This window comes from Amblyomma americanum, chromosome 8 (assembly GCF_052857255.1).
Source record: "Amblyomma americanum isolate KBUSLIRL-KWMA chromosome 8, ASM5285725v1, whole genome shotgun sequence".
In the NCBI taxonomy this organism is placed as follows: Eukaryota; Metazoa; Arthropoda; class Arachnida; order Ixodida; family Ixodidae; genus Amblyomma; species Amblyomma americanum.
This window is the reverse complement of record NC_135504.1, coordinates 40,821,801-40,848,978: the sequence shown is the minus strand read 5'-3', so window position 1 is coordinate 40,848,978 and position 27,178 is coordinate 40,821,801. Positions and strand designations below refer to the sequence as shown.

At 46.0% G+C, this 27,178-nt stretch overlaps 3 protein-coding genes and 1 non-coding gene across 6 annotated transcripts in view; 1 reads left to right on the top strand and 3 right to left on the bottom strand.

The window, feature by feature from the left end:
* Positions 1–3,459: 3,459 nt before the first annotated feature.
* On the bottom strand, positions 3,460–7,130 carry LOC144101450 (uncharacterized). The gene is made up of 2 exons (XM_077634630.1): positions 5,267–7,130; positions 3,460–4,447 (listed from the first exon to the last, which is right to left on the bottom strand). The coding sequence occupies exons 1-2, from the start codon at positions 6,074–6,076 to the stop codon at positions 4,067–4,069; spliced, it is 1,191 nt and encodes a 396-aa protein (XP_077490756.1). The 5' UTR covers positions 6,077–7,130; the 3' UTR covers positions 3,460–4,066.
* Positions 7,131–9,041: 1,911 nt separating this feature from the next.
* Positions 9,042–13,515, bottom strand: LOC144102327 (uncharacterized). Its single transcript, XM_077635626.1, has 4 exons — positions 13,337–13,515; positions 12,274–12,758; positions 10,741–11,033; positions 9,042–9,811 (listed from the first exon to the last, which is right to left on the bottom strand). The coding sequence occupies exons 1-4, from the start codon at positions 13,513–13,515 to the stop codon at positions 9,578–9,580; spliced, it is 1,191 nt and encodes a 396-aa protein (XP_077491752.1). The 3' UTR covers positions 9,042–9,577.
* A 6,222-nt stretch (positions 13,516–19,737) lies between these two features.
* Positions 19,738–19,900, bottom strand: LOC144102819 (U1 spliceosomal RNA). The gene has a single exon (XR_013308230.1). It is a non-coding gene; the product is annotated as a U1 spliceosomal RNA (small nuclear RNA).
* Positions 19,901–23,207: 3,307 nt separating this feature from the next.
* The window catches only part of LOC144101449 (uncharacterized), a 54,063-nt gene continuing 50,092 nt past the window's right edge, over positions 23,208–27,178 (top strand). For 2 of the 3 annotated variants that reach the window (XM_077634628.1, XM_077634627.1), the window contains exon 1: positions 23,208–23,477. In XM_077634628.1, coding sequence (XP_077490754.1) covers positions 23,346–23,477 — 132 coding nt within the window. In that variant the 5' untranslated portion in view covers positions 23,208–23,345. The remainder of the gene's footprint in view (positions 23,478–27,178) is intronic. The other variant, XM_077634629.1, reaches the window with a different exon arrangement.

Sequence of the window (27,178 nt, the reverse complement as noted above, 5' to 3'; positions counted from 1 at the left end):
AGCAATGAGTACAGCAGCCTCTGTCGTTTCTCTTCCGTCACTGCAATGGTTTCATATTCGGTTGTATTAGCCACGGTCTGTGTTTCTGCATGCACCCCAGGCACATTTTCAGCACACGAGTCAGTTATTTCCATATCAGTGCTCATTTTTGTAGCGAGATGTCAAGAACAGTAAAAACTTTTCTGGTTACCTTGTGCAGTGGTGGTGCATCTGTCACCAGTTCAGTTATTTTGGTCAAGCTTCAGCAGTGGTGGATTTTCGAAACAAAGGTACAGCATCTACAAGCGAGTGACAGGGTACAAGAACAAAGATAAAACTCGGAGCCAGATAGCTCTGCTGTTACTAGTTAGACAGCTGGAACTCCAACAAAAGTATGAGACCTTCACACTTCTGTGCCGCAACAAAAAATCTAAGACGTCCTGAATCGCTTCGATCAGCATTTCACAAGGGACTGCAGTACAACATATGCATCGAAGTATTGCACCACATGAAGTAATGACAAGCCAAGCTTTTGACAGATTCGTGCAAGCTGTTAACGTACAAGAGGGTCAAATCAGCACTATGCACAACAAGATGATTACGAACCGTGTAGGCATGGAATCGGTGACACCGCACTCTGCGAATGTTTTTTTGCATGAAAAGACACTTGTCCTATGGAAAGCAATCAGCCACTGCATGGGAGCACAACTATGTTGTACGTCAAAGAAATGCAAGCACCCAGGTCGGAGGATCTCGCACCACATTGTAACCGACCAAAAGCTTCTGACCTCATGCTAGGCGAAAACTCCGAATGTGTGCTTGCTTGCTGCCAACCGTTTGAAAGTGTCCTCATCGACAGAGGCCCACATCAGTGCCAGCTTTCAAAGACCAATGCAACACGTGTGGTACACCCAGCTGTTACACTGTGTAACAACGAAAATTTGTCAACGCGGTAGTGGCAGTGCTATCGCTGAGCGTGCGCTACTGGCTGGCTCTAGAACAACCGCCGACGGCCAGAAGAACACCGTTCAGTGCCTGGTTCTTTCAGGGCCATTAAACCCCTTTTCAGCTGCATCATGTTGCTAGCCCTTGAACATTTGCATATGGTGTGAACATTGTTCAAAGGTGCACCCCCCTTCGTTAGATGCATTCAGTTTGTACTCTCCGTCACTTGTTATGGCAGCAAACCAAAATGAATGCACGTGGTGCCACTTTGGAACTGGAAAAATAATCAGACGTCAGCCTCCTTTCTTCTGATGAGATTCAAAAGCAGTCCTACCTGCCAGTGCTAATTAGCCTTAATGATAGTGCAATTACTTGAACTGATGCAGTAGCACGATTGCAGGGAGAGTTCTTTCTAGTGGATTTCACCGGGTGCATCAAGACTGAATTCTTTGTTGTTAGTCTGCCAAGTGCAGTAACTTTTGGGTAATGTGACTCCCAGAGACTGAAGTTCATCCCACACCTCGACAAACTTCACTGCAGGTCAGCTGATTTGAAAGCCAGAAATGAAGAGTTGGCAAGCATAATTGAGCATTACAGCGATGTACATGTTGAAGGGACAGGTCTTCTGCATGAAGAGTACACAGTAGCACTGGACAAAAGTTCGGAATATTCATTTTGGTGCCATATGGATTCTCATCAGACATGAATGGTGAGTTAAATCAAGAAATGCAAACCCAAGGAAAAAAACAAGTGTTCACACAAGTTGCTGAACCAGCCCATTGGCAATTCTGAATAAAAAAAGATGGTTGTGTTCAGATCTACCTTGACCCATGAAATCTGAATGAGGCAAACATCCATACATCTGAATGCTGACATTTCATACCTTGCTGTCAAATTTAAATGGTGGATCAGCGTTACTCAGATAAGCTGAAGTTAGCAGGGACCGGCTACACTGGCTCAGAGGCTTCGGCATTTGGCTGCTGGCTTAAATGGATGTATTTCAATGAAGGCAAAATACAAAAGCACCTGTGTGCTGTGCAATGTGCGAGAACAAAAGAACCCCAGTTGCTCCAAATTAATCCGGAGCTCTGCACTATGGCTTCCCTTATTGTCCGTGTGACACTTCGGGACATTAAACCCCACAATCTGCAATTTGAAGCCAGCAATGGCGAAGATCGGTTACCTTGGCCATGTGGTGTCTGCTGATGGAGTCAAAGCAGATACAACAAAGGTCAAACCTTTCATGCAAAACATTTAGCCAACTGGCCAACAAGACCTACAGTGCTTTCTGGGCATGGCTAACTTCTTGACAAAGCTTACACCACAAAGAGACCTCTAGTTTGGTCTAGTTGGTTCATGATTCACAAAGAAAACGGCGCGAAATACGGGGACAAAAGAGAAACAAATATGACGGGACCATCGCCAATGCGGCGAGTTGGGCGTGTTGGTACATGGTTTTCTGGAAAAGCAGCGCTGAACAGACGAGGACAGAGACGAGGCGACAACTAAGTTTTATTTCGCGTAAAACCTGCCTTTTTATAAGCCAACACGCCGTAACAACCGTGCACTCACGCATTCGCAAAGTCACGAAGCCAACTCACGCCGTACAACAGATCACTGAAAGGGATCTAATACATGAAGCAGGATAAGTAACCAAGTAACATTTTATCATGGCCATCTGGAAGAAAAACCCAAGGGACGTGAAGAAAAATATAACAAACAGCTCTGCACAAGTATGAACATCAAACGATCATGATTACGCAAACCCTTAACAACCGAAAACTATACAACTACATGAGGAGTGACACCAGATGACCAACAGGACATGTGGAAAAGAATGAAAATTTAAGACCAAAGCTGCGTCAAAGGTAAAAAAGACGGCGAAAGTCGTGATGAGTGCGAAAACCTTTAACATTTGGAGCCGGTCAACCGGCAACCTTATGAATGATATCTGATGGCCAACAAGAACATGGATAAAAGTGAAGAAAGTCAAAAACAGGTTCAGACCAAAGTCTGCGTGAAAGGCACAAAAAGCAGACAGGAATTTGCGCAAACAACGGCACTTCGTCAGAAAGAATAGCACCCAATGCTGTAGGGAGTGCACGACAAAACAAACCTACAAAATTCCTTCTAGCAAAGTGAACTCCTCGTTGCTAAGCGTAATGGATGGCTTGCTGACGCATCTGCTCCCTTCTTTCCTGATATAAAAGGCTTCCATCACCTCTCTCTACTCTGTCCTTTCCACTCCTCAAGAAGAGTTTTCTCGAACTCAGGACGGCAATTCCTGCAAGCTTTGCAGGGATCCACTGGGAAGCTTCCTTCATTATTTCGCAGGTTTCGGCAGTGCTCGCTGGCACGCTCATTGAAGCATCTACCTGTTTGGCCAATGTATATGAGCCCGCAGCATAAGGGAATCTGGTAAACAACTAGAGTTCTGCACTGTGTGAACTTGTTTTGTTGTTTCACAGTACAAGCCGGTTGTTTTTCTCGGTTATTCATGGCGCAAAGCCTAGAAAGTTTTCATGGGGCTGAGAATGTGACCTGAACGTTATGTCTGCCTGCTACTTTAAGGTTGTGCAAAACCTTGTGGATGTACGGTATTACAGCCACACGACGAAATCGGATCTCTGCTTTCAGTACCTTGCTTCAACTTCTGCAGAATGGCTTCACACACGGAAGAAACCACACAAGAAGGGTACCCTGCTTCTTTTAACTGCTGAACTTGAGCGCTGAAACTTGACGAGGTCATATGGGGGCATGATTTGTTCAAAGCCGCTTGTAAGGAGTTCGAAACAATCGCCGTTTCACAAGCTTCGAATGAGCACTGTTAAAAAGGGAGCAAACCTTTCTTTGAATGTGGACTATACATCCAACACAAGTCATCTTAAGAAACCGTATCCTAAGATCGAAGAACTGGAGTTCACCATTTGTCGGGACCTCTTTTGTCACGGTTGTTACGGCGTGTTGGCTTACAAAAGGGCAAGTTTTACGCAAAATAAAATTCAGTTGTAAGTTGGCGCTGGTCCTGTCGTGTTTGTTCCTCTTTTGTACCCATATTTCGTGCTGTTTTCTTTGTGATTTACACCACAGCTAGCCCAACAAACCCAATTCAAGTGGCTGTTGCACAAGAGAACCCTTTTGTTCAGTGTCCAGTTCCATGCGATTTTGCATGAGGAACCGCATCCTTGACACTCAGATGCAAGCTGTGAAGGCGTTTTGTTTTCCTGCTGCCAGCTGTTTTCAAAGGCCGACCGGCATGAACTCTAGCTGCGCCTCGTGTGACACCTGGACGGCGCCTTGCTAGTCCAGTTGGTTGCACCTTGATGATGCGGCCGCGCCTCAGTGAACTTGCTTTTGCTGCTGTTGAAGCAAGATGCATCGCAACTACTTGAGGCTCTGTGCGCGCTCTCTTCAACAGTGCCAGGTCTCTTTGGAGCAGGGTGAGATAAAATGGGTTATCTGCAGCCAAACTGTATTGCCGCCACAGCTCTTCTGTGATGTTCTTGAGTACCTCAGCAGCATCCTGTGAAAAACCCAAAATAGCTCAGAGATCTGTGAAGTGAGGCACTAAAGTACCAACTGTAATGACTTTTGCAATGTACCTCTAGCACCCCACTCACTTTTCTGTACTTTTTGTCCTTTCATCTTATTGTTTACAGCTGCCCTTGGTTATAATGGCCATGTGTTTAGGTTATTCCGATATGGGCACTATAATTTACAAAGCAAATTGCACTGTGGAAGTTTGCAAGGTGCCAACATGATGGATTGTGGAAAAGTAGAACATCAATGCACTGCATCAAGTGAGAGCGTGGGAAGGTTGATAAGCTGGAGCATATCTTGCAATAAACCTGCATCCTCATATACTTGGCACTACTAACGATGCTCATGTCATGAAAGTTATATTACATACATCAAGTACATAAATGTTTAATGCGCAAACACAGAGAAGTAAGCTGTTTGTCAATCATTTTTACAAATAAACAGTTTTTTGGACTCGCTGAATTATTCAACATGCCTGTAAGGCACGGTACCACAGAAAACTTCCAATAAGAAGCAAGAAATACTGAAACAGCTATGCACTCTGGTTACGAAGAAAGTTTCACATTACACTTGTACTCTGTGACCAATGCTGCCTTTGAAAGCTCTGTTCATTGCTGAAATCGGTGTAGTAGCATAGTGAGAGGGTTGGTTACTGCGAGTCCAGTTACAGTTTTGAGCAGGACAGAGAGAGGTTTCAGCTCCTCTTAAATGAGAACCTTGCAAACTGCTTTAGGGAACTGCCACGCAGCCAGACTTGAAACTCATATATTGTAATGCACAAAAAAAAGAATGTGCCCCAGACCTCACGGCATTGATGATTGGAACTTGGCCCTGCAACAGCAAGCTGCTCCTCAACTTCCATTGTGTCTTGGGGCAAGCTTGTAGCATCTTGCACCAAAGGCTGTGGCTGTGGCTGGACAGGTTCATTGCCTGGCTCGCCTGAGCTGCTCCCTGGCTGGTCCCATGCAGACTCACGGAAGTCACGGAAAAAGGCAGGATTTTGACACTTGTCACCTAGGGCAAGCCATGCGAGCTGGTGGCGGTCTTGAGTGCTAAGTACAGGAGCATTTGGGAATCCTCCCCCATAGGTGCTGTGAACAAGTGCCTGGTGCTTGCAGAACGCCCCCTGCTGGCCAGCTCGGCAGGTGCAAGTGCCGACATCCTGCCACACTTCATAGAGTTTGCCATCCTCTTTGAAGCTGGGAACTTCAAACAGATTGCTGCCAAGGGTGCGGATGCTTGCAGCAGCATTTTCAGGCATCCTTTCGAGGAGTTTGTCGTATAGGAGCTTGTGGCTTGGTACACGGTTGTAAGCGTGCTTCAGCAGCCTCTTCTGCAGGTGACCTTCCCATAAGCTTGTGATAAGGTCCACAAGGGCGACAACATTAAATGCTTTATGCCTGCCCAGAACCACATCCTTAAGGACCCGTATGGATGCTTCAGCGAAATTATTGGTGTTGTGGCCCCTTGTGAGCATTCCAGAGCGGTACAGAAGCACCCATTCTGCCTTGCGCTCCAGGAAGCCAAGAACACGTGCTACGTAGCCCTTATGAGACTTGGCCTTCATTTCCACTATGGCAGTATTCAGGTCATTAGCAGTTGATGCATACATAATCTGCAAAGGAGATTATAAAACACATGTCGAATGCACACCAATATTTGCCTCCTGTAATGGCACTATTTGTGCATAAAAATTTATATTGAGTGATCTGTCTCTGTGTCATCTGCGACTTATGCTTCTGATGTTGCAAGGTAACTAACATTTCTGACGCTACTCAATATCGGGCTGCTAAACACGTAGCAATGACAATTTTCTATGAACTATCACCTTGTCCCAAATATTTCACCAAAGTGGTGTTTCCATTCTCATATTCTGAGTTTGTTTGCCCCCTTTTATGCTATAGGAGATGTGACTTAACTATCTGATATGTTAATGATCGTATGTTGCATTTTTTACAATGTCTAAGATTGTGTGGGTGTTTTTGGCGCTTTACATCCAAACCTCACTGTTACCTTCAAACTGCACACGACTGAGAACAGCAGGTATTTTCAATCCATATTAAACACACTTGTTGCCATTATAGCTATTGATTCATTATTTATTTGTGGGCACAAGTTTGCCTAATCAACAGTTTTCCGCCAAAGCTTTCTTTCACCTTTCTGCTTGCCACCACCGCGTGACAATTTTATATTAACAATAGCCTGCATGGCCCCATTCTAGAATGTAAATACTTTAATACCTATGCTACTAATAACCTTTTCTGGAAAACTTATGTTAACTACATAACATAGCACCATATGCTCGCTATTAACGACACAATTGCTCACATCAACATCACTCAAAACAATGACAGCTATAGTATATACTGCGTCCAACCCTGTTTAGAATCCTCTTTCTAAAAGCTACGCAAGCAGATTTTCACTCACTAAAGCTGGAGTGAACACACAGAATCAATTACTTTAATGTGTGTAATTAGCAGCATAGCAGAAACATTACAAATATGCAACAAACTCTAAACATTGTATGTCACTATGTACGTTTTTCTCACGTTTTTCTTAATATCAATCTTTTCAGAAGATTTCTCACTCTATTAAAAGCACCTAAAGGTACCACTGATCGCTCATGGCACTTGCATTCATGTAATGTTCATCATCCTCACAAACTTGATGTACCTCTTCAATTAATAACATGTATACAGTTATTTCTGTCAGAGACATTCCGTACTTGGAACTGCTTGCCAGGCACATTAGCCACTATCTCCAAACACACTAGCTATTATTCATTTCAGTATGCACTGAATTTAAGATGGGTGTTGTGTTCAATGTGTTGCGTCCGATTTTATTGCTCTGGTGGTTCGAAGAGCATGTAGTTATTGATTTCATTTAATTCTACTTGCAGCACGCTTTGTATTATACTCGGTGTTTTTGACTTGCCTCTTCTCTTGCCAACCCAGTGGCTTTGGCTGTCAAACGTAAGCTTGCAGGCTTGATCATAGCCGCAGTGCCTTCCGCATAGGGATGACCGACACCCCAACCTGTGACCACTGCGGCCATGAAGAATCAATTGGCCATATATTGTGCTCCTGCCCGCAGTACAGTCCACAGAGGGCATGCCTTAGCCACGAACTTGACCAACTGGACGACCAACCGCTATCCGAAAAAAGAATTCTACAACATCGAAAGGACCTACCGTCGCAGAAGAAGGCCGTGCAAGCGCTTTTGCGCTTCTTACAATCTACCGGCCTGTGTGGAAGACTAACTGGAACGCCTAGTGTGTGTGTGTCTCCATGTGTGCATGTTCCTTTTTTTTGTGCGTTTTCCTCTCTGTCATCCTTCTAACCGCTATCCCCCATCCCCAGTGTAGGGTAGCAAACTGGAGACTCACATCTGGTTAACCTCCCTGCGTTTCCTTCTCTCCCTCTCTCTCAATGGAAGTGAAATACAAAAATACCCATGTACTATATGATGTCAGTGCATATCAAAGAACTCTCAGGCGGTATGAAATAACGTGGAGGCCTCCACTGCAGTGCCCCTTGTAGTCCATGTGTCACTTCAGGACATCCAGTACCACGATTTACATTTTTCTTCTCATCTCTGAGTCTTTGTGACATTTGACCAATTTTATGCATTCTTTTCCCTCCTCTCCGCAATGCTTCTTGTAAGCTGTGACGGTGAACTAAATAGGCATGCAAGCTTGCATTTGTAATGAGTGCAGATAATCATTATTTTATGACTACATAACAGAACACAATGCTTGAATGCTTGACAAGTCAGCCTTAATTATAGGCCGGACATCCCAGCCCAAACTTTTGGCAGGACGATGAAAAAGTCGCAGAATGTTTGCTACCTTCTTGTTACATATTTTAGTTTATGTGGTACTGTGCTCAAATAATCCATTTGTTACCGCACTGCCATTGTTTACGAGCTCTGCCTATCCCAAATGTAGTAGGGATTTGATGGATTACCCTTGTAAAGTAGAAATTTAAAACTTGTTTATGCAACTATGACATGGAAGCCATCATCACTTCAGTGCAACTGTTTCATTACTTGGATATAGTATACCAGTTTCCTCTATTATAAAACTGCATTGTGGCAGCTAGGTTTGTTTGTTGGTATGGTAGCTGCTGACAGTTGTAACCCTCCTCAGTGAAGTATGAACAGAGAGCAGTGGTAACAACTGAAAATACTTTATAATAATTTCACATCATAGTGATATGTGCAAGAAGGGCACGTGGCTAAGAAAATGGGGTTCTTTGATACCGTTCCTTTGGTGCATGAAAAAAAAATCCACAATATTCGCTACATCTACAGCATGTTTTCACGGCAGTCACAATCATTCAGGCGCACATGATTGCGAGAGCATGCTCATTTAATTTAATGAAATGATTTTCCTCTAGGGGCACAAAGAAATGAGACAACGGCCCAGTGCCCTAGAAAATCTGCTTCGTTCTTATGCTTTTAAACCCTGCCCCCATGCCATGAAATGATGCTATACTACTTCTGCTGCAGATCTGTCACTGATTTCAGCACAATAGCGTGCTTAATTTCATCTTTGATATTATGAACCACAATGCTAATGCCAGAAATTTATGAACTTGCCTTGCCTTCAGAGTTTATAGCCATCAATTCTACAATTCCACCATCTCTCTATGCCTTAGCAAACCAAAAAAGTATGAGTCGAATTCTTTTAACTTCACTCTGTGATTGACATCATGTTTATATTACGTTGCAATCCACTTGCACAGACCACAGAAATGTTTCTTTTCTGGGTTTTTAAAAAAAATCTGTGTAGAAGGGAAAGAAAAACTTGCCATGTGTTAGTGTTCCAGAAGCCTAACACCCTACAGTGTTGCAGATAAAATGTGCAACTATTTCATACTGTTTCAGAGGGATCATTGGCACGAACATGTGCTCTTTGAAGCTCCCATGATGCAGTCATGTGTTGCTTTGAAGGCACCCACCGAAGTACCTTCACTGGGTTCTCTGAGCCATTCATGCACATTCCTTTAATACTCGTTACTGGACATTATATGTCTGACATAGTTCATGTTATTTTATTGTAAGAATTCAAACAGCCGGCATTTTGCATCACTCATCACTGACCAATTATTTTCTAGAAGAAATTGACAAAACTAAAAGTAATGCATGCTTCATTTGCGTTCACCTTCTGAAATGTAGTCATCAAATCTCGCTTGTCATCCCTGCTGGTGTCGCGTGATGCATGTAGCCAGCGCCACTCGGCTTGGGCCACATGAAAGTGGCAAAGGAGCTGCTTGCCTTGAGGCCATGTTGCTTGCAAAGCAGCTTTCTCAGCTGCCGAATTATCCGTCATAAATGCTTGCGGTGCCTGCAGAATATAAGAAGCAATATTTTGCACCTTTGTTGCTGTAAGTAAACAACTTTATTATTCATTCTAAATGGTATGAAGACTCTACATTGCTTTTCATTTGAGGCTTTTGTGTTGCAAAGTTTGAGGTGCAAAGGACACAGAGACTTTCTGTAAAAATTGAATTTGACTGCCCAGATGCCCCTTCTCATGATTTTATTGAGCTATATGCCTAAAATATTAGCACAGCGGTAAACTGGAAAAGTAAGATTTCTTATGCATTTTTTATTGATGAAGCTTTTAAAAAGGTGGCATGAAAATGTGGTGCTAATATTTCATTATGCCAGCAGAAAGAGCAAGACGTTTAGTGGTCATAGCTTATGCTTAAGACACCATTCCTTTTGTCCTTGACTGGGGAGCAAACAGCCATTCATCTTATGTGCGGCAAAAACACTGACTAGTAGTTGGGCTTTGAATGGTGTAATGAATCGGCATTTTTGAAACTGAGCAACAATGACAACTAAGAGACACTAATGTTTGTGCTTTTATCCTCTCCTATCGAGCCATAAATCAAGCGGCCAAATATCGCAGTAGAAATGATAATGAATAAATATCAATATTTTTATTCTTCAACCTTAACATAGCACTCTATTGATATGGACATGACCTTGATGCTTTAACTTTTGTTGTGCCATCTGAAGTAACATTATTTTATGATTTATTCTATTAATTATGCACATGGGCAAATGACAGCTTTAACATGTGGCCAATGGGAACAAAAGCATGCAAATGTCATTCTGCCCCCCCCACCCTTTTACCAAAGATGCCCCTATGTGAATACAACAGAAGGTGTAAACAAAATGCATGTGATGGGCCACTCTTGTTTATATCCACTGCTGTAATTATAATTTGTTAGCTCATGAATGTCCTGAGTATTATTCTTTACTTACATGAGTGCCACCAAAGCAGGTTGGGTAGCTCAGCTTCAGCAGACCAAATGCAGCTTTGTAGCTCTCGCTGCTCTGAGAACTATGTAGTAGTACAGCAAGAGGCATTGCGCCAACTGCAGTTGCTGTAAGTACCACCGTGAGACTGCTTTGTGACTCATCACATGAGGCTGTAGAGTCTACAAATATTATCTCCTTAGCAGCACTCAGTCCTTGCGTCCTTTTCATGACCTGCGTCACCACAAGAACTGCCCAGCAGGTACCATCCTCTGACCTTGTGGTTCTCACATCGGCCCCTGCAAAAGGCAATATAGGACTCCTACTTATAGCGGCATTAAGCAGAGAAGCAATGGTAAATAAGGGGCCTGTTAAGATATACATTTAAAAGTTGCCAGCAGTCAAAGTAAATCGGAAATTTCAAAAGATAAGTTTCATGTTCTTATTCATCAGATTAGGAGCAGCAGAATCATTTGTTAGATGTTAGATAATTCAACGCAACGTAGGAGAAAAGGCAGCTACATGCCTCCAATGGAATCTGAATCAAAGACCTCCACGTGTTGCAGATGGTGCTCGACCAACCGAGCTATGGCACTACTACTATCAAGTTTACCTCTGCTAGCGTGCACTTCGCATGTTGAACCTTTTTATGCCTGTTTATGGCATCAAGGGTGCCAAACTAGATACCTTCTTTATGCTTTTTAGCAAGCAAGGGAAGGGAAATGATTTGTTCATTAATATGTACACAAGAAACGATCAATAAAGTCCAGGAAAGCATAGGGGAATACTGTTCTAGTAATTCTTTTAATGTTGTAAACTGTATCGAGAAATTAGTGACAGCGTAATTATTTTTTGGATGTAGGATAACTGCGTAACGTAACATGACAGAACGCACGAGGAAAGACAAGCACATGCTGCCGATGGGGTCCAAGTAGGTTGCACCTGCATGCCCATGTCTGTAATGCTATGCTTCGGGCTTAGGGTGAGGCAAATGTATCACTGGGCAGAGTAATGTTGGCATGTATGGATATTAAATCTCGATATTACAGATAATGAAAAGTAGACACTGTAGCATACTCACTGTTTCACAATGCAGGAAGTATTCATCATGGATGGGATTTTTGTTGTAAACCACACAGCTTTAGCAATGCAGACCAGAGAAGGTTGCTGTAAGCTGATTTAGACATGCATATGGCTTTTCATCCTGCTCTATTTTCACCGAAAAGGGGGCCACTGTGGCTTGAATGAATATACTCTAAAGCCTCAGGTGGTCCCTCTAAGGGGAAAGAAAAACTACTGCTAGCCGAGAGGTTACCTCTGTTGGCAGCATGATGTGCTACAACATTTGGTGATAATTCTGGTGAAGCAAAAGGTAAATATTTATGAAATACCTAGACCACAAAAATAAAAATAATCACACAGATATGTGCAAATGCAAACAGTTAAACACCCAAAAAACCTTTGCAGTTCAGTCTTTTCAAAAAGTCGCAGGAATTTCAAAGAAAAGAAACTACACTGCTCAGGTATATTGCAGCTTACCCTTGTCAAGATAGCATGGCGCTTTCTCTGAAAGTTTGCTGACAGGGTCCACTGCGCTGCCGTAATGATGATCCCGCCACAGCCGGTACCAGTAATAAACAGTGCCTGCGCTTGGATTCACGGCACCACTGGCAAGCTTCTCGGCAGCGTCATCTTCAGCTTCTAGCTTCTGCTGGTGCATAGCTATGGCCTGTGCTGGTGTGAGGCCATCATGAAAATAGCTATGGAACACAGCTCGAGTGTCAGCTGTGGTGCGCAGGAGACGTAAGGCATCGGCACAGTCTAGCGCATGATTATGGTCATCCCTGACCTTCACAATGGCACGCAACGGCGTAGCCCTCTTCAGGAATGGGTCCCGCTTCCTTGTGTCTCTAGTAATGTTTTTTATTTTGATGTCCACAAAGGCTGGGCAGTTGGTGGCCGTTTGGCCAGTAATCTTATTCCTGTTCGAGTGCTGGCATTTCCACTTCTTGTGGAATGCGATCCTAGTAAAAAACAAATGCAAATGATTTTTCTTAGAATGACACTCATATTTTTGCTTAAGAATATTTACATTAGAGAGACACTAGTAACAATAATGTAAATATTGTGCAGTGCTCTGTAAGACATTGCTTCCGTGCGGTGAAGCCAGCCTTACAAAACTGATAATTGGAATCTGTCACAATGCAAATGATTTCACTTCTCAGAATAACGCTCATCTTTTCGCTTTAGTCTATTTTTTACATTAGAAAAACACTGGTAACAATAATGTAATTATTGCGTAATTCTCTGCACTACATTACTGCCATGCGGTGAAGCCAGCATAGCAAAAAGCTGAAAATTGGAATGTCACAGTCCACAGTTATATATTTTTTCCATGACAGGCTTCAGAACTTGCACACAGCACCCTGAAGCGCGTGAATAGCTGTGATACGAGAAGCAAAGTACGTTCGGCTTCAGCGCCGTGCGCCTATGTACTTTTTTCACAGGTGGCCTCACATTGCGAAACAATTATGAATAGACGACCGCTCTTTCGAGTAATACATCAAGTGCATGGGTGAATAAAATGCAAAATTTCCCATACCTTTTAGGCTTTGCAACTTCCCAGTCAACGATCCACGTGGTTCTCGTCGCAACACCGTAGCTGGTGAGCCATTCGTACGCGTCTCCGTCGGTGTTCAGAGCCACACGAAAACAACTCACGTTCTCGACGCAATTGTCACTGTCCAACTCGCATTCGAACGGCAGCGATGATGCCGCCATAATTCACGGATGGAACACGCTACTCGAATAAAAAAAGTCCAAAGCAGCCGCGGCGGACTCAAAACTTCTTTTATGGGCGGTAATGTGGAGAAAAGGAAAGGCGGGAGGGGGGGAAAAGGGGATGCTGCCCACTGTATGTAACAGCCGACCGCGAGAATCGCCCAGCCAACCAGGCAGCGTCCTCTCCTCCTCGCTTCAGTGCTTTCTCTCTCGCGGCGCATTCGTGTCCAGGCGCCAAAAAATACGCTACCGGGCCGCTACTAGCAGCGCCACATTCCTCCTGGCGGCATCGGTGCGCAGAGGGGTCACGCGCGGCCGACGGAAAGCGCCGCGGTCTTCACATCTTCCCAATCTAGCTACCTTAGTATGGAGCTTGGCCGGACCAAGTAGAGTAGTTCGAATTATCCGAAAATTCGAATTATCGAGGTTCGAATTAACGAGCTTTCACTGTACTCGGAAATCGTAACGGTTAACACGCTGACAAGACGCAGTTGGGAAGGCCACATAAACCTTAGCGCCACACTCTGAAGCAGCGTTTCAAAGACGAAAATTCCTATTCACGATTCACATATACTTTCTAAAATAACCATGAAAAAAAATGTCACGCTATTTACAATGACTAAGCATGTTTATTCTATGTTCCATTTTTGGAAACATCGCATTTTCGATATACAGAATGCCATAACGTTGTCTGACACAGCTTTTAAGGTCTGTGCACTACGAATTTCTTCCTCAGTTCTGAAGGCAACCTGATAGCTGCCTGAAGGTTCTTCGCAAATTATAGGCAGCAACTTAAAGAGGAAACCGTCATGCTGGAATAATGTTTTCTGTCGCTGTGCGAGCTGGATCGTATACAGTTCTTCTGAAGCATTTCTTGAGCAATGGCTTTTTACACCACTGCTTTGATACACGCATCTCGCCACAATACACGCTTTCCCACTGTCCCATGATCACGTGTCCACCTCTGCATATGGCTCGTGATGCCTTCGATCACTTCAGATGATGTGCACAGCCACACCCTGCATGCACCCAGTATCTCACTTAGAGCAGTCCTTACTGTCGTTGGGTGGTACGCCTGGTGGTTGAGAGGAGTATAGACACCTAATTTTGGTGGCATGTTTTCTTCCCTACAATGATGCGGAAGGCACTGCTGTGCGTGATTCACCATGTGGTATTCGCCCACAACCACTAAATAATCTACAATCGAATTTTTCTGTCATGCTGATTCATTTTCGACAGCCGAACAATAGCTGTGGCATCAGTGTGGTTATATATCACCCGAGGCTTGAGAAAACTGCGATTTAATCGCTACTTCATCGTTTTAATTGACTACAGTGCTGAAGCCACCCTTTCTCGAGATCCGGAATAATAACGAATGTAGAAGCAACGGTTATAATTGGCAGTTTTTTCATGCCTCACAAGGCCTAGTATAACAGCACTTTGACCTCACAGTTATCGTTCAACTGTTGAAACTGAAACAGCTTGGGAAAGAAATTTGATTATAAATTATTTAGCGGCCGTAGGAGAATACCACATGGTAATCCATGTATAATTATGCCTGATGCATCATTAAACAGAAGAAATCACGAACGCAAACGTTAGGTGCCTATACTCCTTTACACGCTTAGCAACACCTCTTAGACGCTGCACATGGCTGGGAGGTGAGAGCCCGAAGATATAAGGTGGGTCCAACATATGTAGCACGCACTTGAGACACTGCCTAAATATATCGTCAGATCTGTGCTCTCATATTTTATGGATAGGATGGGAGAACATTTGCACCAACTGGTGTAATACGGGAGACAAGACAGTATATGCCCATCTTTGAATTTTGCTACTGCCACATGCCAGTGTTCCATTCCTGGAACATTTGCGCATAACTCCTCCCATAGAGACGGTTTTTTTTTTCCCATGAAATCAACTATTTCCCATTACTTTTGTTTTAATGGGTATTTTTTTTGTTTCCGTTGGCAACACAGTGTCCTAGCCCCAGTGAAACATCTGTCGAGAGTCTCCTGGCCTAGGCTGAATGAAGTATTACCGGTGGGACTCTAGTATTACTTTGTGCGAAATCACTTCTAGCTGCACTCCATGTGTTTCAGCGGTGTGTGTTCGCCTCTTCCCTCCACGTCCTCTCTCTCTATCGGGCGGCCCCTCAGACCAGAATCCGGAGCTGCTCTCAGGCGCGGCCATTTTCCGCCGACTGGCGCGCCGCGGTACAGGCGTTTCGCTGGGGACTGCAGTAGCTCTGCGGCCTCGCCTGCATATAGCCGCGATTTACTGCCCTTCAAGCACTAAAAAAAAAAAAGTTTTCCAGCATACCTCCACAGCGTGGTCGTGTTGCAGGAAGCCTTTGCGTTATCGACATGATAAAATTGATGCGATAATCATGACATTTAGTTCGGCATTCACGTTAATTGTGCCGGCGCTTATATCGCTACCGTGTTGGTGCTCCATCACAGAGAGAACTTTTTTGGTCAGTATCAAGCATTATGTGCACAGATAGCATGCAATTTGAATTCCAGTGCGCTCTTGATCCTTCATGCCGGCCATAAAGCACCCACCACAAATAGGGCTTAATTCTCGTCGCCAGCTACGTGGTGCACAAGTTACATCAACAAATTATCGTTGTCAGCTCAACTGAGTCGCAGGCTAACAGAAAACAATTTTTGTCATGGTTTACGCTATCTGGCGCACGAAAACGTATTCTCGCTTTATCTATCCAAGATTGAATCAATATCAGCAGGAAGGCCAGCTTTCACAAATTCTGCGGCCCGAAATCGCGTTTATTTTCTTTGGAAGCTCTCGGCGCGTGTAACAGGGTCGTGTAGCCATTTTGCCAAGTGGCATAATAAAATTGTGTATATATTGTCACGTAGTGATGACGGTAGTCGAAGGATCGAGCGATGAAGACTGACAAAAGGTCTTCTAAACGAAAACTGTTTATTGGGCTGACATGCGCCCACAGTGGACTGAATCACTATGCGGCGGCGTAGCAACAAACGTGCTCGGCGGTCGCCGAACAGAATGCCCGCCGCTGTCGGCCGTGCTCAATTTAAAGCTGATAGCGAACTTTCTAGACAAAGCGTGCAAAGTTTCTAGAACATTCTGGAACAACGTTCCAACGTTCTCTTCTTCTGCAACGTTGGGCACCAAGCGTGGTCGTGGCCCATGGACGAGCCTAAGAGGCGTCATCCGGGTGGTCTCCTGCACTGCGGTGTTGTAGGCGAAGACGACGTAAGGCAGGATGACGTCCGAGGTTTTATGTTCGGCATCGACATACATGGCGAGCATATCGGCGATGGTTTTGTTCAGGCGCTCGGTCATTCCGTTGGTCTGCGGATGGTATGAAGTTGTCCTCCGGTGGCTGGTTGTAACACAGGATGGTTTGCGTTAGTTCCGCCGTGAACGCTGTTCATCTGTCCGTGATGAGCACGTCGGGGGCGCCGTGTCGCAGAAGAATGCACTCCACGAAAAATTTGGCAACTTCTGCTGCTGTCCCGTTCGGTAGGGCTTTTGCCTCGGCGTAGCGGGTCAGGTAGTCGGTCGCGATGATGATCCACTTATTTCCAGACGTTGACTTTGGGGAAGGGCCAAGCAAGTCAATGCCGATCTGCTGAAAGGGCCTTGAGGGAGGTTCAATGGAGTTCAGAAATCCTGCTGATCGTGTGGGAGGGGTCTTTCGACGCTGAAAATCTCGGCAGGTTTTCACATAATGTGTGATATCGGCAGACGGTGGGGGCCAGTAATACTTGTCTTGAATTCGGCGGAGGGTGCGAGTAAACCCGAGCTGTCCAGCTGTCGGCTCGTCGTGTGAAGCGTGTAGAACTTATTCGCGGAGACAAGCAGGTACAACAAGGAGGTTTACTGTTTTGCTCGCTGTAAAGTTCTTCACAAGGACCTCATTCTGCACACAGAAGGAAGACAGTCCTCGCTTGAATGAAGCGGGGGGCGGGTGAAGAATCCTTGCCTTCCAGGTACTCGATGATGCGTTTTAGGTCGGGGTCCAAGCGTTGCTGCTGAGCAAATGAGCTGGGGCTGATGGGTCCCAGGCAGGCGTCCTCTCATCGTCGTCAGGCGGCGGTGTATCTACAGGGGCTCGTGAGAGGAAATCGGCGTCAGAGTGCTTGCGTCCGGACAGAATGTCCGCCGCTGTCAGCCGTGCTCAATTTAAAGCTGATAGCGAACTTTCTAGATAAAGCATGCAAAGTTACTAGAACATTCTGGGACAACATAGAATCAGCTCTGACTGGCTGCGATCAATCGAGATAAATCTAGTCGCGTCTTGCGTTGCAAACAAAGCGATAAAGCGGCGTGGCGGCAGATAGAAGAATGAACAAACCACTGCAAAGGTTCGCGGCAACATTGCTGTGATTCAAGTAGGTACCTTCAGCAGAGAGATGCTATGGACAGCCCTTTACCCCGCGGACCCCTCTGAGATACATGCGGAAATAGCAGCGGTCGTGCTTACGTAATAATAATAAATTGGTTTTGGGGGAGAGGAAATGGCGCAGTATCTGTCTCATACATCGTTGGACACGTTAAAGATCCCCAGGTGGTTGAAATTATTCCGGAGCCCTCCACTACGGCACATCTTTCTTCCTTTCTTTCACTCCCTCCTTTATCCCTTCCCTTACGGCGCGGTTCAGGTGTCCAACGATATATGAGACAGATACTGCGCCATTTCATTTCCCCCAAAACCAATTTTTATTATTTTTATTATTGGACACCTGAACCGCGCCGTAAGGCAAGGGATAAAGGAGGGAGTTAAAGAAGCAAAGGAAGAAAGTGGTGCCGTAGTAGAGGGCTCCGGAATAATTTCGGCCATTTGGGGTCTTTAACGTGCACTGACATCGCACAGCTATAGAGGGTCTCGCTTTGGCCGACTTGACGTCGCCGGGGAGCGCGCGCCTTACGCCGGAGCATAAACGCGCCTTTACAGAGCCTGCGCTTCACCGCTTACCAACGTATTCGGTGGCGGCTTCTCCTCCCCCCCCCCCCCCCACACACACACCCACTGAATAAAAAAAAAACCTGTGCCGCGGCTTTTAGCGTTTGAGGCGGAGACCAGGGCCTTTAGCGTTTGAGGCTGAGACGTTACCACTCCGCCACGACGGCCTTTTTTTTCTTTATTGCATGGAAATAGTGCCGAAAAGAAGTCTAAGCCACGTTTCTAGTTACGTTGGTAGGTTGGTGTAAGCACGCTCAAGGTTTAACTATGAATAAAGGCGCATCTAGTGACTGCACTCTTCCGATGCAGAAGTCTCTGCGCTTTCGCTACGTATATCCTGCCCTAACAGAGCTAGGGCATCAGCAATTTTTTTTTTCATTTTTGAAGCGCTGTTGGTAGCGCATCTGTTCCTTGCAAATGAAGCTACTGAAAACCCGTTGTTCCAAGATGTCGCCGATGTCGCGTTCGACCACTCCGCTGGCGCCAGTGCCAGGTTCTTGTCCAGGCTAAGCCGTAGTCTGGTTGGCAGTGTTCGCCTTTTTATTGAACAACTTGTATTGCCATCAGAAAAGACGTTTATCCCCTCCCCTGGCACGTGTGTCTACAACGTCGTGACGCAGACATCGTTCCTCCTCCAGACGCACCTCTTTGGCTTGCTTCCCTTTGGCAAACTCGTCATCCTCCTGTGTTAGGCTGGGAGGTGGCCTCGAGGTTCAGGTTCGTCGAGAGCAACTGCATCTACTTTTTGGGGTTCTGGAGAGAGAGAGAGAGAGAAACTATTATTGGAGAGGAAGTCGGGGCGCGCTCCTGAGTCGGGGCACGACTCCGCTCTACTCTAGTGTGTATGTCCCTATGATCCATAACACTGTCCCTGTTTGCATGGCCTGGTCTTTCGAGTGCAGCGGGGTCTCCCAGGTCTTGAGGTTCTTCAAGCCGCCGCTGGGAAGGGTCTGCCGGGCAGAGGATGTGGAGGGAAAATGCGAAGGGTTTGGGGAAGGAGGGATGAGAGTGTGCTAGGGTAAAGGGGAAAGTGTGTCTTTAGTCAGTGCCAGTGTTGCGTGTTATCTAGGGAGGCGACGGCGCGGTTGCCGCCGTCATTCACCAGCTGCGCAGTTACCTCTTGAGGGGACACTTTTGCCTTCGCAAGCTTAAGGAGACGTTATATTAATACACAGATCGTACAGTGTTGTGCCGTCGCCTTCCTTCTGCTCTTGAAACGAAAGTTCGCTTTATCGGCGTTGTAAGCTGTTTCTGATTTTTGAATTTATATGACGGGGGATGCGCGTACGCAGTCCCCCACTACCAAAAATTGCATGCCCCATCTGCCTCATTAGAGGGAGTGGCAGGGGTCAACGCGGGCGCAGTGCAATGCCCACGTCTCACCCTGGAGGCTCCTCCATCCTGACCAAGGATGCCCCGGCACCAGGTAAGTATGCCACACATTCGCTGGGCCCTGCGTACCCATTAAATGCGGCCGCCATACTGTCGCTGGGGAGAACCGGTTATAAGTCAGTTTTCTACCTGAACACACAAATGAATTGCTATAATTAAAATTACTTCAGCAATCACTCCTGACTTTAATTAAAAGTTTAATTACTGTGCGGCTTTTTACCTAGCCTGAAGTTGTATGATTGCACATTTAAGGCTCGATATGCTTCTATCCTATTAGCGACTGTGGTGACACCTGTCAACAACTTTTTGCTCTTTTTGCTTTGAGAAAAATCGCGCCTATGGAAACAAGGGCGCGTGAGTTCTCAACCCGCCGCGGTGGCTCAGTGGTTAGGGCGCTCGGGTACTGATATGGAGTTCCCGGGTTCGAACCCGACCGAGGCGGCTGCGTTTCGATGGAGGCGAAACGCATAGGCGCCTGTGTGCTGTGCGAGGTCTGTGCACGTTAATGACCCCCAGGTGGTCGAAATTATTCCGGAGCCCTCCACACCTCTTTCACTTCCTCCTTTATCCCTTCCCTTGCGGCACGGTTCAGGTGTCCGCCGATATGTGAGACGATACAGCGCCATTTCCTTTCCCTAAAAACCAATTTTCATTTTTTCCGCTTGAGTTCGCCTAAAAAGTAGACACGATAGCGCCTTCTCCTCCTTTTATTTTCCTCTTTTTTTTTCTTTTTTCCACACGCGTCGCCGGCCTGCTCCTCCGAGCGGTCGCCGCGAGACGCTTTTCGAATTCGCAATTATCAATTACAATCACCAATTACACACTTTCCGAAATCATAATTATCAATTACCAATCATAAAGCGCATTTATTTACCAGGTAGCAATCCGCATTATCGATTGCGACTATCGGTCATCAATCGATGGAGGCGAAATTCTAGAGGCCCGTTGGTCAGTGCACGTTAAGAACCTCAGGTGGTCGAAATTTCCAGAGTCCACTGCCGCGTCCCTCATAGCCTGAATCGCTTTGGGACGCTAAACCCCATTCAAAACGAAACATCTCAAATACGTGTTACTATAACACAGTAATTTTATGTCACATACACACCTCAAAGCGTTCACTAGATACCACTTAACAATCTAGAAACAACGGCCCTTCGCGGCCTATGCGTTGCGTGCCCGCATGTAACGCAGAGCACCTGTGTTTGACCCCCAATTCCGGCTAATTTTTGCTTACGTGTGTGCGTTCCTCACGGGCCGCACGGCCACGATAGGCATCGCACAAACCCGCTCCGACGTCAAAAATATGCCACACAAAGGCACACCTCAGCGAGCTATTATTTCTTCCCTGCTTTTCCACATTGCTATGCTCAGGCTATCACGTGCACCAAGCGCTTCCAAATGTAGGCTTTACCATATACGCGGATGATATAACTATATGGGCCACAAAGGGTTCCCTGGGCCAAAAAGAAACCACCCTACAATCAGCAGCCCGGATCGTCGAGGACATCGCCTCGCAAGGCGGCCTCCACTGCGTCCTGGAGAAATAGGAGGTCGTACGAGTGCATGGCCCTAGATAAGTCTCTCCAGGTCCCATCAACCTCACGATCAAGGGTCAAGTCATCAGGGAAGTTAACCTGATCCGCATTCTTGGTCTTTGAATACAGAGCAACCTCCGTGTTATCCAAGTGGGGGCCCGAGCTAGGGGGCCTGCCCCCCCCCCCCCCGAAATCGCACCCCCCCCCCCCCCCCCACTGTTCATGTTAGGCATGGACGCCATTTCCTTTCCCAAACAACCATTTTTCAATATTTCTGAGTTCCCACAGGCTTCGAATTTTATTCCTTCAAATGCGAAAAATTCCTCACACTGATTTCTGAGAGGAAGTCATGATCTAAACAATCTAAACATAATTGCGGCCGCCTAGGGGTTGTTGCTCAGGTTCTTGCTCTAACCGCGGGTCTTCATCATGAAGAGAATTTTTTTTTTTTTGGGGGGGGGGGGGGTGAATGAATGAATGAATGAACATTATTCCCGTCACATGAGGCCTCACGGTCGGGGCGCAGCAATTAGGTGCCTCACAGCCAGCTCTCAGCACCGGAGACCGCGGAGAGAGTCTTGTAGTAAGCTGTCTCCGCCTGACGGATGAGGAGTCTTTGCTGATCCGGGTCGTGGCTCCAGATCAGCTCTTCCCAGGTGGCAAGGTCTGGGATGCTTTGTGATTTAGCCCCAGCAGAATCCTTACACTCCCAAATTAAGTGACTTTTCGAAGTCATTCTGTGGCAGCTACTGCAGAGCTCAGACTCCCCAGTGTCTTCATCGTGTAGTATAGGGTACGGAAAAAACTGCTGACCTGAAGCCTCCTCCAGGCCCTGCACTCCTTTTGAGTAAGTGACCTATCCGGAAGTGAGAGTGTTCTCCTATCCAGTCTAGGTGTTTCGGTTATTTCTTTATACGTTATGAGAGGGTCTTTATTCCCACTCAGGGGCACTTCCAGAGCAGCTCGGATGTATAATTCTCGAGCAAAGCTGTGAGCAGCCTCATTCCCCGGAGTGCCCTCATGAGCAGGAACCCATATGAGGGGGACCTCTCTGCTTGAGGGGTATCTTCTTAGTAATTTGGCGGCTTGACTGGAGACCACCCCCTTACAAAAGTTGTGAAGAGCTGCCTTACTGTCAGACAAGATGATCTTGGCTTTGGTACTGACGCATGCTAGGGCAATAGCAGCCTCCTCTGCCACTAACGCATTTCTAGTGTTAATCGATGCTAGTCACTTTATCCCCATTCCCATCAACGGCGGCAATGACGGAGGCGCCATCGGACCCACAGGCTGCGTCGCAGAAGGCTATGTTACCCGCCGGGTCCCGGGCAAGAGTGTTCATTATTGTTCGAGCTCTATGTCTTCGCCTTTCTTTATCATGCTCCGGGTGCATGTTCTTAGGTATATTGGCAATTTTGAGATGCTTCCGTATGTCTAAGGAGATTAGCTCTGCAGTATACGGGGGTTTCCTCTCGCTCTCCCCTAGGTCATTGAGGATCTGCCTGCCTGCTATTGAGGAGCTAAGCCTCCAAATTTGCGCTTCTCTTATGCCCTGGTGATCTCTGCACGGGGGGGGGGGGGGGGGGGGGGGTGAAGAATTACTTTTGAATAACGCGCCACGGCCGTGTTGTGGGGTTAGCTTTTCTCTCGGATGATTTGAGGCACACGTGGCGTCATTTGTCTGTTATTGCTTTTGTACATCTCGGACCGAAGTTTCTGCTATGTGAGGGCGCGACATACCAACCCTGGACTTCAGCCACCACGCACCGCGGTGCATTCTAGGCACTAGCGGTGCTACGACTCCTATGACCACCAACTAGCCACTAATTCCACACCCCTTCACGCGCCGGTCTTCCGCGTTTGCGGCGAAGGGAGCAGACGCGGCACGGTGTAGGTGTAGCAGTGTAGACCGTGGAGTGTTTGAGGTTTGTGTTACGCTGTTTTTAGTCGATATGGGTGACATATTTTGTCTTGTCATACTGGAAAGCGGTAGCAGACGGAAGCTCAAGCTTCAAACTGGGACTTACGACGAGCTACAGGGGAGCCTGGCCGGTATCGTCGAACTCGATCCCAATAACACCCTGGTAGATAGATTTCTTTGTACCCCTTTTGTTTGCAGTCCCCGTGTACATGGGGCTGACTCTGATTACAGAGCGTTTGCACGGCTCGGTGTTCTCTTGCCTATTATTCCGCAAATGTTCTGTAATCTGTGTGAAGTCGCGGGTCGGATTTGTGCGAGTTTGAACACTCCGAACGTGGCATCGGTCGAACCCTAGCCAATCGCTGGGTGTGCGTGCGTGCGCGCGCTTGTGCGTGCGTGTGTATTGTTCGGTGCAAAACAAAAGCACGTTTTCTTTTCAGAATGCGGAGTTGGTGCTATAGTGGCGTCACTACAGTCAGCTGCATCCGGTCCGGTGGCTTCGCTCGCTACGTACCATACTGCGAATAACTAATTAGTAAACAGCCACAAGGAAAATCTACCCAATGGCTGTATTTTTGTGTTCATAAGAAGAAAAATAAACGTGTGAGTTTCCTTTGCGAAGAGAAGGGCCTAACGAAGAGGTGAACAAATTTGCGGCAGGAAATGTGGCGATGGAAAGTGCGACAATTTGCAGAGCCATGAATAAATACATAGGGAGGTAGACGGGTAGTAGTGTGAGGCCTGAGAGGAGAGACCTCACACATTCTACTAGAGTAATCAATATTTGCAAATGTCTGAGCATTAAAAAAGTTCAAATGAGTGGAAGCATTTAGAAGAGCGACAACCGCAACCAGCCGAGAACAATTTGCAAATCAGAAAGACAATCGATATCTGGAGAAATGAATGCAAACAAACAAATGATCAACTCATGCAAACACTGTTCGAGCATGTGAAAACATGTATATTGGTTCAATGCATGAAGGTTCAAGGACAATTAAAGTGCTGACTGGCACAAGCCTACTTAAACATACATGAAAGAGCTGAACTTGTATGGTTAGGAATGATCAAGAAGAAATAACGAACAAATCAAGGTAGTTTACAGCTAGGTACCGGAAAACGGATAAAATATATTTGCAAGAATGCCAGTGAAAAAAATGTTTAAAAAAGTGTAACACTTTCAGAACATGAACATGCCGGAAAGGCGGCAAGAGATGTCGGAACTTCGTTTGATGAATAAATTCCATGTAAAGAAAAAAGAAACAAACAATCCATGAAACCATGATCAGTTCCTGCACATGGTCATGACATGTGCACCCTTCTACCACCAAGTAACGTTTCTGGTCAAGAGGTTTAAATGCTGTAGGGAATCAATTAGTAGTAGTAGTAAGTGTTTATTGATAAAATGATAAAAAATATAATAAAAAGGAAGTTAAAAGATTTTTGCTCACCACGGCATCTGCCATCACTGTGTCGGCGGCACCTGAGCAAGAAAGGACATAGGGAGTGGTCGTATATACACTATTTACAAAGAGTCAAAATAAGTTGTCCAGGTTGTGCGCGTATACAGTCAATGAGAAAAATAAAATAAAAACACGCGCACAACACTTTGCACACAACAGCTGGGGTGGGGCGCCCAGCTGTTAAACGTCCGAAGTAGTGCACGGGGAGCGTTCGGTCACAGCGCATCACTACCTGGTGCAGAACAGACGGGACGTCAAGCCCGTCTGTTCAAGAAATGCACAGAAGCTCACCATAGTTCGCCCACAGGTGCGCGCACTGCCCTGCAGCCACAATAGTGTCTTGAGCGAGTCTGGGAGTATGCCCAGCGCTCTGTAGGCCGCGAGCATATCACGACGAGGAATCAATTAAGGATGGTTGCCAAATGTGGAGGCTGTGACTTTTTCATATCATTGGTGTTGCAGCTCATGAATTAGGCATTTCAGTGGGCACCGTTGCTAGTTTAATTGTGTATTCACCATGTCAAAGGCCAGTTCTTGGCGGGTGCCACTACACACATGAGCAGAAAGTGTCACCAGCAGTAGGATTTCCACGTACTAAAAAAGATCCAGGATACTACTATTTGCGAATTTTACACATAATTAAACGTGTTCACCACCATGATCTGGAGAGCAGACAAGCAGACAAGAAGTTTTGCTATGGAAGCAAAAGGTCAACAACTCCAAAGAAATTTCATGTGAAAATTTCAGCTTGAATGAATGCGGCAACTTTTTAGGGAACAAAAGGCATTTTAAAATTCATGCCACACAAGGTGATGACTTGGGAAGTTATTCTTCAATAATGAAGACATTCTGAGCAGTCAAAGCGGAACACCGTGGGAAGTCATTGGCAAAAAGTGTGCTTCTGCTTCATGACAGTGCACAAACTCAAGTTTCGCAAATCACAAGCTGCGGTCTAGGAATGTAGCATCATGGAGTGTAGCCAATCAACCCGCAGTTCAACCGTGGGCCGCAGGGATTACTTTATCTTCCGTGACCCAAAGACCTCTCTGCGTGGGCTACGATATATTAGAGATAATGCACTAAAAGAGCCAGTAACGGGCGTAATGCAGCAGCAAGAAGTCTCTTTTTCTTGTAAGGGCAACCATAAGAAGTATAATGGAATCAGTGTGTATGTCAACAGAGATTAGACTGATAAGTAGTAATTAAAATTTTTTTCAGAAAATTTGTTTTCGTATTGAGGCTGACAGCATAATGAAAAGCCCGGTTTTGCACTGGTCAGGAACTTACGGGTGCACGAACTGCAGAGGCATTTGATGAACACACCGCTCACTCGGAAGGGTTACGCAGGAAAAAAATAAAATGTGAAATCAAAATTTTTCTTCTCTGATTGCGAGGGCTGCAAAGCTGCTGATTGTTTCTTCAAAGTCGTTGCTTTTTGCTTGTTTGCTTTTAAGAAGGCCTAAGAAGCTAGTTGTTCCCAATGCGTATGTAGCTTTTGATAGGTTCCAAAGTATAAACTTTCTCCTCCTACCTTCATGATGCCACAAGCTAGATATCCTCAGGAAAATCTTCAGGTCAATGTAAAGGTGGTGTGACACAATTAAGTCCCACTGAGTATTGACTGTAACTAAGTTCAGTGCTGACTAATACTTGGCCTCTTCGAGATCAATGCCTGTCGCTTTGAGGTGCCTCCATATGTGAGATATTTGAGATTTGGCAGAAGGTGCACTTCGGACAACTTGTCATAGAAGGCTGCGAATTTCGAAACATTGAGCTCATTCCGAGTTAAATGAGCCTCTTTGAGAAGCTTAGCGTCACCGCCATGGTCAATGCGCCCCCACCTCCCCCTCCTCCTCTGCTGTACTGCAACCCCTTGAGCTCTGCACCTGCTGCGGACCCCTCCACACACACACACCCCACCTCCCCCTCCTCCTCTGCTGTACTGCAACCCCTTGAGCTCTGCACCTGCTGCAGACCCCTCCACACACACACACACACACACACACACACACACACACACACACACACACACACACACACACACACACACACACACACACACACACACACACACACACACACACACACACACACACACACACACACACACACACACACACACACACACACACACACACACACACACACACACACACACACACACACACACACACACACACACACACACACACACACACACACACACACACACACACACACACACACACACACACACACACACACACACACACACACACACACACACACACACACACACACACACACACACACACACACACACACACACACACACACACACACACACACACACACACACACACACACACACACACACACACACACACACACACACACACACACACACACACACACACACACACAC